The sequence below is a fragment of the Sceloporus occidentalis genome, unplaced genomic scaffold (assembly GCF_023333645.1).
Source record: "Sceloporus occidentalis isolate IW3139 unplaced genomic scaffold, rSceOcc1.0.p SCAF_99, whole genome shotgun sequence".
Taxonomy (NCBI): Eukaryota; Metazoa; Chordata; class Lepidosauria; order Squamata; family Phrynosomatidae; genus Sceloporus; species Sceloporus occidentalis.
The window spans coordinates 303,392-319,073 of NW_028317079.1; the positions used below are offsets into that span (position 1 = coordinate 303,392).

At 37.3% G+C, this 15,682-nt stretch overlaps 1 protein-coding gene across 1 annotated transcript in view; it reads right to left on the reverse strand.

Moving 5' to 3' along the window:
* Nucleotides 1-286: 286 nt before the first annotated feature.
* The window catches only part of LOC149284091 (bone morphogenetic protein receptor type-1B), a 45,344-nt gene continuing 29,948 nt past the window's right edge, over nucleotides 287-15,682 (reverse strand). Inside the window, exons 5-11 of the mRNA XM_089497164.1 lie at nucleotides 10,799-10,895; nucleotides 9,845-9,983; nucleotides 8,367-8,559; nucleotides 3,311-3,608; nucleotides 1,149-1,324; nucleotides 731-861; nucleotides 287-412 (exon numbers count right to left, since the gene is read on the reverse strand). Coding sequence (XP_089353290.1) covers nucleotides 287-412; nucleotides 731-861; nucleotides 1,149-1,324; nucleotides 3,311-3,608; nucleotides 8,367-8,559; nucleotides 9,845-9,983; nucleotides 10,799-10,895 — 1,160 coding nt within the window. The remainder of the gene's footprint in view (nucleotides 413-730; nucleotides 862-1,148; nucleotides 1,325-3,310; nucleotides 3,609-8,366; nucleotides 8,560-9,844; nucleotides 9,984-10,798; nucleotides 10,896-15,682) is intronic.

Genomic DNA, 15,682 nt, shown 5'->3' on the forward strand with positions numbered 1-15,682 from the left:
AGCAACATGCTAATTCTTCCATCCAGTCACTGAAACGCTGTTTCCCAACCAGCTGGAGTGATAGATGCTATGGATTCTGTCCAGATAGTCACCGGTGATTCAATTGTCTAGACGCTCAGATTCTTAAGTCTGTGGTGTTCAAGGTACACACAGACGTTCAATGTGTATAAAAAAAAATGTAATTTTTTTTTCTCTTCTGTACCATCAGTCACCAAAAAAATCAAATACAAATTAGAAAAAAAAAGTCCTTTCCGCCGAGTTTCTTCTGAAATAGCAACGTGATAAATCAGAGCTTGATGTCTTGGGACTCTGACATTTTGGCCAACGTCTTCTTTACTCGCAGAGCTGTGAGGCGTGAGGCAGGGTTGTGAGCCCAGCACTCAGTCATGAGTTTGCCCATCTGTCTGAGGCACTGCGAATTGAAAACATATATTTTAGACTAAAAAGACAAAACAACCCAAAATTATTTGTTCTAATGTACTGTAGCTTCAACAGCAGTTTTTTGACTTGAGACTTTTTTTTTTGAAGAGTTGGTGGGACTGGGTATGAGGGCATTTCAGAAAGCTATGCTTAGGAGCACACTGTCTTTTTGGGGCTAGGAAAGCATGACTCTGGATTATGCCCTTTATAACACAAATCGTTATGAGCGCAAAGCCCATGCTTGGCCAGTAAGCGGGGTTAAGAAAAGAAGTGAGCTCATTTTCAGCAGGTCATGGTTTAGAAACTATACCTCATCACTGCTCCATCTGTTTGGGAATGAGGGTCTCATCCTCCGGATGCACACAATATCTCTCATGTCTTCATAAGAAGGATCGCTCGGTACTACATCGTGATAAGGCAGCTGGTACTCTTCCAAAATACCTGAATTAGGCCAGAACAAAATGTTAAATAGATATTACAGTAAATTAATAAATAACTAAATAAATTCAACATTGTGTTGACGGGGTACCTGCCCATTTATTACAATTACATATTGCTCCAATAAAGTTAGAATACACAAGACATATTGTATTGTTTTTATTCAGAATAAAATATTATTTATTGTTCTTTTACACATCATGGATCACTAATCTAAGTGTCTTTAAAAAAATCTATAAGCATATATAAAGTCCTTTTTAGAATGATGTATTTTTATTGTATGACGTTACCTCCTGATAAACACCGTCTTGCTATTTCCCAAAGGATAAGCCCAAAGCTGTACATATCGGCCATTATATACGACTGGAAATGGTTTCTGTTCAAGGTTTCGTCCAGCACCTCGGGAGGCATGTACCGTTTGGTACCCACTCTGGTGTTTGGCGGTATGTCCACTTCGTTTGTATCACTAAATAAAGAAATAAATAGAAAATGGTCATATTCAATAATTTATCTACAGACATTAAACAGACACAAGACTCTACTTCTGTTTTTAATCTGATCATTCAACGGATTCTGACCAGGCTATGAATATATATAGCTCATTTATATGAATGGCATCCTTCTCTGACTACATGCAACCCCAGGGAAGATGTCAGGAGAAGGACATGTCATTGATGGTTTAAACACTACCTTTCATCATCATCAGCAAAACGGGCATAGCTAATTCATTGTTTATACAGCGTATCGCTAACCAACTGGCTTACAAGATTAAGAGCAAGGCAGTCAATGATTTAAGGGTCATATAACTAGGGTTCGCAGTTGTAGGACATAAACAGAAATCCATCATACGCCATTTAGACTAATATATGAACATTTGCATAACTACTATACTATAAATAGTAGTATTTGCCACCATGTCATTTAATTAAAACCTGATACGGCATATAAAAACCACATGTCGGTGTCGAAGGCCCTGATGTTGTAGAATAAACTGTTCCACAATAAATTAACATTTTCTGGTTTCATGTAGATGGGGATTTTGAGTCTTTTATCTTAAAGGAACACGAATTATATTGAATTAATGATTATTCTGGTCAGTAATCCTCCCCTATCTGTTTTACCATCTAGGACAGCACAAAAGCTATGATAGCTGTGAGTACATTTTCTGTAGCGAGTTAAGACATATTCATGGTTAAGAATTTATAAGATAAATTCCTTCTACAACTGGTAGAGAAAGCCCAGTTTTCCCCATAGATTCCAAATTGAACAGTAACAAAAAATGCTAATTCTAGTTGCGACAAAGCGCTGCATTCACGAACCAGCCGCACCTACATACATATATTCACTACTCTACCTAGAATTTATTCCGTCTATAAAGTACACTTCACTTATTTCATTTTGAGAAAGACTGCAACAGCAACTATAAAACATAGTCCTCAATCTTCTTTTGGAAACTTGGAATGATATTATATGAATTTAAAATGATTTTGCAAACTAAATAATCTTGCAAAAAAACAACAACCCACCGAAGAATTATGTTTTTCAGTATCCCGAAGGATCTATTGTGTTTAATGTATTCATATGGGATATTTAAGTTGAAAAGGGGGTGGGGGGGGGTTATACATTAAATCAAATTCGAGATGAATCATCATGTCAAAGTCGTACACTCTATTTTGCCTGGCTAGTGTCGCTACGTGAATTACAATGGAGTTTGTGTGTGTGAACCGGGAACTCGGTTGAAAGGTTCACTTTCCCCAGGCTAGATTAAACTATTCAAATGCGCCGGCACAATTAGACACAGGACTCGGTGGGGAAGCTGCTACGGTTCTGACATTTCATTAGCATTTGACTAAACTTCAATGACAGCTACAACAATGGAATCTTTACCGAACACGGGAACACATTTCTCTTGTTCTGAACTATATGCTACACTTTGATCTTAAACAAAGAACGTTTGTATTATTATTATTATTATTAATATTTGTTGGCACTGTTGCATTTTTTTTTGGTTCTTTGTGCTCCTATCTCTGTATTACTTAGAAGTGCTGTCACATCGCCGGTTTATGTTTACATACAATGTCTCTGCACCCAGCTTAGTTGTATACAAGAATAAAAAGGGAACTGTCGAGTGGAATTAGCTTTAATTTTAAAGTACTTTATAGTTTGCATGTTCTTGTTCTAAACTACTTTTATATGATGCTGGATTTTAATGAAATTTCATATCTTGGAGAATTATATACATATATATATATATATATATATATATACTCACATATACAGTATAATATATATATATAAATATATTCTAGATTGTAAATCTTTTAAATAATGAAACATTTTTACAAATACTTAAATAAAGAATTCAATCATTATTAAGAACGAAATGAAGTGTAGGGAACAATAGATTCCTGTTTTGGTAAACTACCAAACAACATATTTAATTATCACTAACCTAATGAATTTCACTGCCAGACCCAGATCCGCGATACAGCACGTTCCGTTTTTCTTCACTAATAGATTTTTGCTTTTAAGGTCCCGATGGGCGATGGCTGGCTTGCCCTTTGTCCCAAATATTTCGGTGTGCAGGTGGCACAGGCCACTGACAGAAGAATACGCCAGTTTTAGCATGGCTTTTGTATCAAGAGTAGTGGATTTCAGGTAGTCATAGAGAGATCCATTTTCATGATAGTCTGTGATCAGGTATAGCTGGGTCCAGGATCCTGTCCCTTTAATATCAGCCGCAATAAAACCTGAAAGAGGGGTGAATAATAAAAAGTTATCAATACGCTCAGAATTTCATGAAATAGCATTAACCTTGGAAATGAAGACACGAAGAAGGCCCTAGAGTTCCCCTAAATCATTCTATTATCCTGTCTAGAGGGGTACATGTAGTGAATGGTATGAAGGGCAAAAAATTAATGTAATATCCCTTGTAAACATAAACTTGGATTAGCGAACACACCGTGCCGTTGAAACACAGGAGTGATGGGAGTGATAAAGGGCCTCTGTACGCCTATGAAGATATTTCATAAAAAATCTGCCATTTCCAGCTACAGCAGTTACAACGTTAATAACGTCTACTCTGTGTTTCTGATCCATTTGATGTTATTTCAATCGACAGAATTTGCTTTCCTTTCCTTTCAAAAACAATGACACTTGTAAGTGACCCCAAACTTATACATTTAATGTATATACCGTATATAAATATATATATATATATAAAAAACTTTAGTGCTCTACTAATTCATGTTGATTGCACTTCATTTTACAGATTTTTTGGACACGTAAGCACCCATTATGATTACAGATGGTGTGGTAATGTTATATTTTGAGGATATATGCACTCGCAATCTAACCTTTACAGTTAAAAAAATTATTTCTTTAGAGAGAATCTGAAGGGGAATACTGCCATCTAGTGTATGTTTAAGGTATCAGAAGAATCAACCTCTCACATCAACACGTTTTTTTTTGGCATATTCTCATATTTGTATTTCTTTTCGAAATCATAACATAATCCTGCACTTAATAATAACTAACTTTGTGTATATCTGTGCACAGTAAACTTTAGTAGTATATGTAACCCCAAAATATATCGGTGTGTACTAAGCTAAAAAAATAATCTACTGATTTCTAATCAGCAGAAGAAAATACAACTTTTATTAAGAAAAAGTCCAATAGCAACCGTATATGTCTGAATGACTTAATTTAGTTAATGTATATATCATATATAGGTATCTCTTAGCATGTGATAATATTATTGTATTATTTTGTATATTCTCATTTTTTTGTTGGGGCTCTATAAATAATATGGCGTAGAATCATTTAATCATCTATTAAAAGAACTGTAATATGACCTTGAAAATCTTGTAAGCCCTTTTTGTGTTGAAATCTATTCCGAAGTCACAATTGGTTCTACAAACCTATATAGCCTTCTATCTGAAAGAATGAAGTCATTTTTATTTGTTAATTTTCTATTCTGAAGCCAAAAATCAGTTTTCTCTGGCTGACATTTCGAGGGTGTGTGTAAAAACATAAGCTTGTCATGATGAGTTATTGGCCTCAAAAGCCGGAAGAATAATCCTCACTTAGTCCATATGTCATATCCTATAGCACATATGGTCACGGTCAGAGCAGAGATGCCAGGCTGTCCAAATTGCTCTATGATTACAAAAAGCATGTGCTATCACAGCACATTGCATCAAGTGTGAAATGAATAGCAAAGACGATAGAGCAGCGTGTTTAAATATATGCATTAGCTTTGAAATACAAGTCCCCATTAGCGGTTTGTTGTCCAAACTTATTTTCCTTCGTCTGATGTATCGCTCCGTGCCTTAAAACTAGTGATTCATTCAAGGTAATGGATGCAAACCTTGATGAAAATGCCAAAAGCTAATTTAACAGAAGTAAAAAAAAAAACCAAAAAAAACAAACAAAAGGAAAATCAAATTACAAACAGGAGAGCAGAACAGAACATGAATCTATATAAACGTGATTGGAAATCTGCAGTTTCAGGCCAGACAGTATACTCACCTGCACAGAAATAACATCAAACGTTACGGAGGCTTCTAAACCTAACCATGGCTCATGGCTGGCTCTGCACATGCACATTAAGAAAGACAAAGGGGGCTTCATGCTTCTACCCAGCAGGTCACCTGTTCTCCTCTGTTACGTAGTATAAGGCCTTGGCCCATTTAACTCTGGCTGAGATCGACTTTCCTCTGAAGCCTGTGCCGGTTCCACAATGCTCCGAGTTACACACTTACCCAGGCTGGAGTCTGGTGTTATCAAGCCGCTTAATCAAATAGCAGGGAGGTTGAACAAGCTGATTGATCTGGTACATAAAGCTGTCACATGGGACTGATTTATTTAATGAAGTCCAAATACTGTTATTAGACCGAACACGCAAGAGCATTCCATGGTAGCCGTTTATAAAAGGTGATCTGACCTTTAGTGAGCTTGATAACACCACTTTTTAGAGTTTGCACTGGAATATTCTTTTTATACATAACTAGATCATAATAAAGCGCAGGCTGCTCATAGAAACATAGAATCTGACAGCAGACAAAAACTGTTCGGCCCATCTAGTCTGCTCGTTATGGGGGGGATTGAAATAAAGCTGAATCTCCGAGTTTATTGGGGGGGGGGGGAACTCAATTTTATATTTATAAACCTATATATATTGAACCTATATAAACCCTGTGTGCATGTATTTAACCGTTAATTTTATAGTGTAATGGGCTAATGGCATGATGTAAACTGCTGGGTAGGTAGCTGAGATGCAGGGAGCTATTTATGTTAGTTATGGCCAGTTTTTTCCTACTGAGTTCAGTTTAGTCGTCAAGTTGCTCATTTTCATCCAATTCAGTCACCTTGACTCATTCGTTTACATGACACAGCTAGAACCTTTGTATACATACCTCATAGTGATATGAGTATGGAGTTAATTTGTGTAACAGTACTAAACACTATGTTTAAACATGCTATGTGCTCAGCCCCCAGATCCCGTAGAAGTGTAACAATGCTTCTAATGGTAGATGAATGTTCCTGCTTACCCCGGGCGTACTTCTCTATGGATTGAACTCCCCATCTCACTCCCCATCCTCTAGCACTGCCTTCATCAGTGGAGATCACATCAATACAGTATCTTGGGTAGGCACATAAGGCTGGATTTCTTTGCTGACATTTAATTTAAGGCAGAGTATTGCCCATTGGCTACTAGAATAGTGCAGCTTAGTAAATTTGGCTCATTAAGCTATGTACATAATAGATATAATTAACTAAAAGCTATTGTCTTAGTCAGGCTGTTAAATTCTGTGATCAGCAGACTTTATTACTTAAAGAACTGACATGAATGATGTAGAAAATTAATCTACACAATTCTGCCGCTCATTTTAAATGTTCAATGAAATAACAGCCTTCATGTCGGTAATTTAAGTCCTTTTTTTTTGTTTTTGTTTTTCATTATGCGCCCTTAAATATATTCCTTATAAGCATTTAAACTAGGAACTTTTTATGGGTTAACCTGCACGCTGCTCTGAAAACCTCATATTCAGTTTTTTCCAAGAAGGCTTAACGTATAAAGTAGAAATACTGTGCATATACAGTGTGATTATAGGCCAAATTCACTTTTGCTGAGCTTTAGACCAACTCTTGATTATAAATCTAAAATTATATAATTTTATAAGAATCTTTTAAATTATGTTTCAGAATGTATTGCAGGTCCAATGAACTTGATCTCAGCAGCAGTGGTTTTTTTAGAACTAATTTAGTACCCAAACAAGATCATCTGTTTATTCCTACCAACCATGAAGTTACATGCTGGAGCTTCACTGCATAACAGAGTGTGTGCGGCGTCTACATAGAGAAGTGGACCAGCAGAAACTTCTCAGTAGCTCATGTACTGTCAAACAAGGACAGAGAAGCCATCTGCTATTGCTTTACCCATACAAACTAAAGGAAGAGTGAATAGCTTTTAAGGTATGTAAGAACTTATATAGAGGTGTGTGAGTAAGGAAGCTGTACCAGAACCCTAGATGCTCCGTTGAGTCGGACAAGCCAAGCTGACTTGCCCAACTGAAATACAGGTCTTCACATACGTCATGAAGGATGCCATGAGGATCCTACATGACATAAGCAGCCTGCTTGGCTTTGACTCATTCTCTTCCTATTGCTGTTTGACAACTGTTATACACCTAGACTATTAAGGTACCTAACGGGGAACTCCTAACAATTTTTGTCAATTTATTATCAGAATATTTCTTTTCCCCCCAAAATACAGGGTTTTTTTTCCATTTATTCTAGTTTTTGGGAAATGTTGTCACATAGTTTCATGTGTTCTAGCTTTGTTATCTTAGACCAATTTACCAGAGGAAACACTCAGAATCCTTACGTCTTTAACAGAATTCATTAGCATTGCCATAAAGAATATGACTTTATGGTGTCTAAACATGGAAAAATCACCCACAATATCCCGACTGATAGCAATGGCAACCTCCAGATAAAGGAAGCTTATAGGAATAACGTAAGAAAAACGTACTTATTATATACATCACTGTATTTTATGTTCAGTGAGAAATTTTATGGGATTTCCCCTTAAAATGGAGAGCAAAAAGCAGCAAAATTATTTTCTAAACCTAATTTAAGCATTTACTTTAACGCCCATAGTATCTATTCCTGTCTGCTAATGAACATCTGTGTTGGTGAGGGTCTGAAATGATAATGTGGTATCATAAAAATGAAATTTTATTTAAAAGAATTACATTACATATTGGATGTGGGCATTTTTAATATTCCGAAACAAAGAGCAATTATTGTACCTAGACAGAAGTGATCATTAGCGGTTCTCCCGAAAAGGGTCTTCTTCACCTTATATATTGGTTTGTCTTAATGTGTCAGTTGTTGAAACCTACGGTTATTCTGTTATGCTATTAAAAATAATGCCGTATTCTGATGATCAGCACAATGGGTTAAAGACCACAGAGAGGTAATGTATATCAGCAATCACTCACCCAAAATGTTTTCATGTCTCATTAGTACCGTCTGATAGATTTCAGTTTCTCTAAACCAGCTGGCCTCTTCGGTAGTGAAGAATACCTTCACAGCCACCTTTTCTCCACGCCATCTGCCCATCCACACCTCGCCGTAGCGGCCCTTGCCAATTTGTTTCACCATCTGAATCTGTTTGGCTATTGTCCTTTGGACCTGCGAATAAAACCGTGTGCGACAAAACCTTACTGACACTGTTAAATAAACGACCACCCAGTATAGGGTGATTAATCCTGAATAAACACCAGAGGGAAACACATTTACATTTTAATACGTTTAACTGTATTAAGGATTTCGCCTTCCTCCCGGGAGGACCTAGAATATTACTACAGTTTCATAAATTCAGGGCGTTAAAATAAAATATGTTATTTGATCCAATATTGACAGTGAATATTTTGTGAAGGTTACTTTTCCAAGGAGATTTTAAAGAAATTACTGCCACACACACAGTCTTGCTTTATTAAAGACATACATGTATATTTACTTTATTAACTATTGAAAAACACTATTTTCTTTATCCTCTGTATGTCTTTTATTTTGGTAACACTGATTAAAAGCAGAATTATACCTAGTCTATGATCCTGCAATCACAGTTAATTCTGTATGGTGCCTTTCTGTAGCTTTTGATTGTCTGCAAGTTTTCCGTTGGAACTTCTGGGGTGTCTTAGGGTTCACCCGAGTACTACCATTCATTTTTAAAGGTGTCACGGCGAACAGGTAACTTTTCAGGGTCACAGAGTTTGAAGCGGGTTTCTTTAGATTCATCTGTGCTTTTATCTTTTGGTATATCGCAGCTGAAACCGCAGCTTGAATATAGATCACTTAATATATTCCCTTAACAGCAAGTGCATACATGTTGGCAAAATGTTTGAAGGACCAAACTCAAACAAGATGAACTAGTTAAAAATTCTACATTAAAGCCAACTCGTATTTGCACAAAGACTCCTGCACCTGTAGCCCCTCCAACCCTTGTCCATCTGTGTAAGTACCCCAAAAACACTTTGGGGAGGCACTGACCACTGTGTCTCCCCCTCCAAGATGGAAGGGTAGTGCGTTAAAAACAAACAAAAAAAAGTCCCAAATTGTTTGTAACTATTAGCAAGCCACTTCAACAGAATCTTTGTGACATTCAATTGATGGGTTAATATTAGAAGCATCTTGTCAGTTTATTTATGGCTATAACGATGCTATAACCTATGAAATTATATACTTTTGATGCAAATTTTCTGTGTTTTGTACCCTTCACGCAAACATGACACGGTCTTTTAAAATGATGTTTTTGTACAGCATTGTGGAAAATGATGGCGCTATTTAAAATTAATTTAAAAATAATATTAATTAAACATAATAGTAAGCCAATTGTTGCATATATATATATTTATATATTTGGAACAAAATGTTTGCTCACATAAAATATTGATTTAGTCTAATAGTTTCTTACCAGCAGAGGGAGTCCTGATCCACTTCCAGAGCTTTGGGACAGTTCAATGAGATCTTTCAGCGTTTCCCCAACAGGGATATAAGTCTCATCTTGCTCTAATCCAATGCTATAGCGTGGCCTGGCCTCTTGTCTTTTATATCTGGACATAGGAAGCAATAACAATTATTAATATGTATATATATATATATATATTATTTATATAAATATTAATATATATCACATAAACATGTTATCTCACATATAAATAATTAAACACAACATACATGAGTCATGTATAAAAAGTGATTCTCGTGCAAAGCTTAGCACAATAACATCCCATGGTATGGTCCAAACAAAACACTTTTTAATTTTATTTACCATAATCACTTTTTTTACCTATAACTTTCGCAAAGTTAAACATTGCACTACAGTATATTTCCAGTTGAGTTTTTATATCCCACAGTTCAAAAAGTTGACATGGCCAAGTATTTGAGCACCCATAAGGGTTTTCCTAGAAGCTGGGCTGGGGTCCTATCACTCATTGAGCACAGGGGCAATTGTGAAAACTCCTGGAGGATCCATTCCCCCATCTTACAGGAAAAGCAAGAGACCATGCGTTAATATACAATTGTACATGTTTTATGGAGCCTGAGATAACTCTTTCGGTCAGGTTGAACCTATAGTTCTACAGATACTAATGAAGGCCACTTCCTATGACAAGAACTTGAGTATACATCTACGTGAACTGGCGTTTACGGTTTCTGGGTCACATAGGATCTCAGGGTTGCCTCTAATTCCTCTTCGTTGTATGGATCAGATATTGGGAAATTTAAATAAATGTCTGAAAATCTTTACGACTATGGTGAGTAGCAAGCTATAGTACAGAACGAGTGAGCTGAAGGTGACATCATGGAAATGTGGTGGGAAATGCCGTGGATGTTTAAATACACCGATAAGCTCTCTTGCGACACTTACCTGAAGTAGCAGAATATTAGTATAATTGCCAAGATGATACTACAAACGGTCACAGAGATAAGTAAGGCCATATAGTGGATGCTTCCATCAACAAAATCTGAATCGGAAAAAAAAAAAAAAGGATTAGGATATACAAACTCTGAAGAAGAAAACTATAGGTCGGTGCAATTGGTGCTGTAGAATATAGATGAGAAGAATATAAAATCCGAGAAAAGATTAGGTATTTAGCACCGAAAAGTGATACTGTTGGCTGTTCACTCTCTCTATATTTATATATATATATCGTCTAATATCACTGTAAAGACAGCAAGTACATTGCAAACTTGCGCTCGGTATAGTCAATTTTTATTTTTATTAGCCTTTAAAACATGGAGTGGTGAATCGGCATTATGTTTATGGCTCGTTTCACCTATTACCATTTCAATGGATTCATTCACTTCCACAGAGCAATTTCTTTTGTTAGCTACACAGCAGGTTTATTGGGATAAGTAGGTACTTAGCACTTTATTGCTAGTTAAGAACTGATAGTAGATTTCTTTAAACACAAAAAAAGGAACTGTAAAAACAATGCGACATGGTGTGGAGTTGATATGAGAGGAATTTAGGGATAATTGGACTGTTTTACAGAAAGTGTTAGAGAATGAGGTGAAAATAAAACTATTAATGCTTTGCTAACAGACTGATCCCGAATAACTCTGTATAGTGTATAGTGTTACTTACTGAACTGTTTGTGGTTTAAAAAGCATTACATCAAGCTCATTGTTAATATTTTTGGTACACTTTTCTGGTGGAAAAAAATGTCCTCTTCTTTATGAATGTGTGATTCCCTAATGCATTCTAACTTATATACTGTCAACAAGTCGAGGTGTTGAATAAAATGGAGTTACAAACTAAGCGAATTAGCCAGCTGCTGAACATGACTGCTGAAATATGACTAAAATAAAAGATTTCCAGAATTAAAGAAACACAATTTATATTGAAAACCGAACTACAGATGGAACTCCTTTTTCACTATGACATGTTTGTGACTGGTGGTAGCACCAAATTGTGGAGTTCTAGAAGGAATCCCACCACTTGCACTAAATTGGTGTCGGGAGTGGTTTTTCTGTTTTAAGCATTCCACCCTCTTTTCTTTGCGTTGGATTTGGTATATCTCACCGGGCAATGCTTTGTTGCGTTCCAGCCTCGGTAAGAACCCTAGGTAAGAAACGTGTGTCTACATGTTGGCTCCGCTCCCTTAAGGTTCACTGGTGGATTATTCATAATTTACACATTATTAGATTGGGTAACCACCTGATTTACGATAACAGCAATGTGGATATCCCATATATCCAACAATTATTTTCTGTAAATCACTAGATGGTAATCCCTTCATCTACTTTAAACCAGTATTCATTTTGCTGCCATCAATTAATGATAGTGATTGATTTATATATTTTATATATATATATGTGTGTGTGGTGTAATGTATTTTTAGGTAGGTTTTATTTATTTTTTTTGATGTATGATAGGGAATCATTTTAAGTTTTTGATTACTTACATTACATACTCATACTTACACTAACCTTGCTGGCTCCTGCACCCCCCCCACAAAAGGCCTATTATGTGCACACAAACATGCACTATATCACGGCCCTCATCATGAAAGAGATTAACTGGATCAACAATTTCCTTCCAAAGACACTTTACATTCATGGTCCTGCTGAACGCAGTAAAACGAGAAGTCCTGGTTTATCGACTCATCCTCGTGTAACGCTATTATATTTCAGATTTACGAGAGTAATGAGACAAGACTTTCCCTTGGGGACTCTTGGTTTACTCTTTTTGAAGATGGTGCTGTCCCTTCCCCCCCCCTCTTATTTTATATACTTAATTGTGTAAAATTCATAATTAGATATATGTTATGTTTAGTAAGTTGGCTGCAATTGTTTTTAAATCATTTATACTACATTTATATTTTACAGTGTAAAGAATGGCGGGATCGCTGAAGGTCAGAGAAAGAGACATGTGAATAATATGAACCAAGAAAACACAAGGCCTAGCAGTCATTCCTCCTTCAGAGTGCAATTTGTGCCGCGGCAGTAAGTGTGTAAGAGATGAAATCGAGATCCCGCTGGGGAGGCCGTTTCTCCTTTTGTGAGAGTGGGAGCAAAACCAGAGCCGAAAGCTCCATTTCATGCATTATTAGCAGTTTAGCATTTTTTAATGGTACTCACTTCACTCTAAAATGTGTGGTTTGTAACAGTTTAAGATGTCAGATTGAATCAGGTAAATAGAAAATGCATGTGGAACAGGACAGCCTTCTACAGCTCTTGAAGGTGCTGTTCCACTTAGCACTCTTTTAAATGTTTTTCTTTCTTTTTTTTTTGGATGCTTAATCTCAGGTAAACAACATAAAACCGTACTTATCCGTGTCTGATTTTCTTTCACATGACAATTAAGACGTCTCAGCGCAAAACACGAATGACGTAAAATGTAACATAATTAAATAATTATTGTCATCCTGCTGTACATTTCCTCATCCTAGTCAAGGACCATGAAATGTAAAATGCTTTTATTTTGTTCCGATAACATCATCCCCACGTAAGCAGGACTGAATAGCAAGGTTTTTAAAATACCGTATTTGCTCGATTATAAGACGAGGTTTTTTTCAGAGCAAATGCTCTGAAAAATACCCCTCGTCTTCTAATCGGGGTCGTCTTCTAATCAGACCTCAAATAGAGTCTGATTAGGAGACTAAGATCCAGATCCCCCGCACCGCTGCAGGGGACCTGGATCCTCCTGTCTCACCCCCCCCATCATACACACACTTACCGGTGCTTCCTGCTGTATTGCCGGGGCAGCGGGTTGACGTCTACGCGATCCGCGTAGACAACGTCTGCTGCAGCCGGAAGGAGGTGTGGCTAGCAGCGGGGGTTGTCTGCGTCCGTCGCGCAAACCTTCCCCGACTGTCAGAGATCAGAGTTCCCCGCACCGGTGCGGGGAACTCTGATCTCTGACAGCCGGGGAAAGTATACGCGACGGACGGATACAAACCCCCGCTGCCAACTCCACCTCCTTCCGGCTGCAGCAGAAGGCGACGTCAACCCGCTGCCCCGGCTGGAAGCACCGGTAAGAGAGGGCTGAGAGGGGAGGGGAGAGTGTGTGTGTGTGTGTGTGTTAGTTAAATGGGGGTATAGGGTGTGTGTGTGTGTGTGTGTGTGTGTGTTAAATGGGGGCATAGGGCATTTCTGGAGTGGCGTTAAGGGGGCATTTAATAGAGCACTCTGCCTCCTGAAATGCCTTATACACCTATATGCCACTCTGCCCCATAATATGCATTTTAACCCCCTAAATGCCAGAGTGGCATATAGGGGTATAAGGCATTTCTGGAGGCAGAGTGCTCTATACAATGCCTTTTAACTCCCTTAATGCCACTCTGCCTCCTGAAATGCCTTATACCTCCCTATATGCCACTCTGCCCCATAATATGCATTTTAACCCCCTAAATGCCAGAATGGGATATAGGGGTATAAGGCATTTCTGGAGGCAGAGTGGCATATAGGGGTATAAGGCATTTCTGGAGGCAGAGTGGCACATAGGGGGTCAAAAGGCATACCATGGGGCACAGTGGCATATAGAGGGTTAAAAGGCATATCATGGGCCACAGTGCCATATTGGAGTGGCAAGCCTGGGGGCAGATGTGCGTAACTGGGGGACAGGTTGGAAAATACAAGAAATAAAAACAAAAAAAATATTTTTCTCAATCATAGCTTTTATTAAAAAAAATAGTTTACATGAATTAACATTTACTGGTAAAACTTTTTTCCTTTAGGGTCGTCTTATATTCAGGCTTTTTCTTTTTTTCCTAAGTTAATATTCAGATTTTGGGGGGTCGTCTTATAATCAGGGTCGTCTTATAATCGAGCAAATACGGTATGTACGTGTAATAAACTGGCAGTGAACCCATATATCAAATATTTCTACTCATTGATAATGCTTCAGATTATTCCTGTGCCCATTTAGTATCAACCTAAGAGCCAGACAGCAGGGCACCATCACTGACAATTAGGAAGCCGTTTATTTCAGTTTATTTCCCATTATGCATACACTTCAGAATGAATTCCAGTAATCAGCTCCATTGTAATTTATATAACAAAATGGGTATGGTTAAAGAAATACATTCTTATCTGAATATAATGTTATTTGCAGCAAATTCAACTATATCTGGTCTTAGCACAATGCTTTAATATAGATATAAGTTGTTTTGAAAATAGCATAGCTTTTGCACAAACAAAAAATGGAAAAAATCTCAGGTTTTTTTGTCTAAACCATTAAAAATGCAGTCCTTTGTATATTTAACCTTTAAGTGTGACCTTAAGGTGAAGGTTAATTATGGCTGACCTGCACTTGGGCTGTTCCTACCCCAACTTCCTATATAGAATTCCCTTAGCTGTAGGCCTCTGGTCAATGGAAACCTTATCAGATGTTTAACTTACTGAATCTCAAAAGAAACTATTTACTCAAAATAGCTGAAATTATGGTCATTGATGTATTGATTTTGCCATTAGCATAATTTTGATGGAATCAACGAGCAGCATTATAACAAGAGGGATCTAGAAGGCCATGCTGATGTAGAAAACAAAGGATGTCTGATTCAGTGGAAATGACTAAAGGGACAAAGTTTAAAACCCATAAGACTTGTAATTTAGAGACCAATTATCTCTTGGATCGTTCTCTGGTCTTTACTTAGATATTTAGCTATATAGGAGGGAAGCACATGTAAGGAATCTGCTGGTTCTCCAAGTGGGTTTCAGAACAATGTGGAGGGTAAGCCGTGACAGATTATTTGACAAAATAACGCACCACTCTGTGACAAATGTGCAAACTGCCACAATATATGGT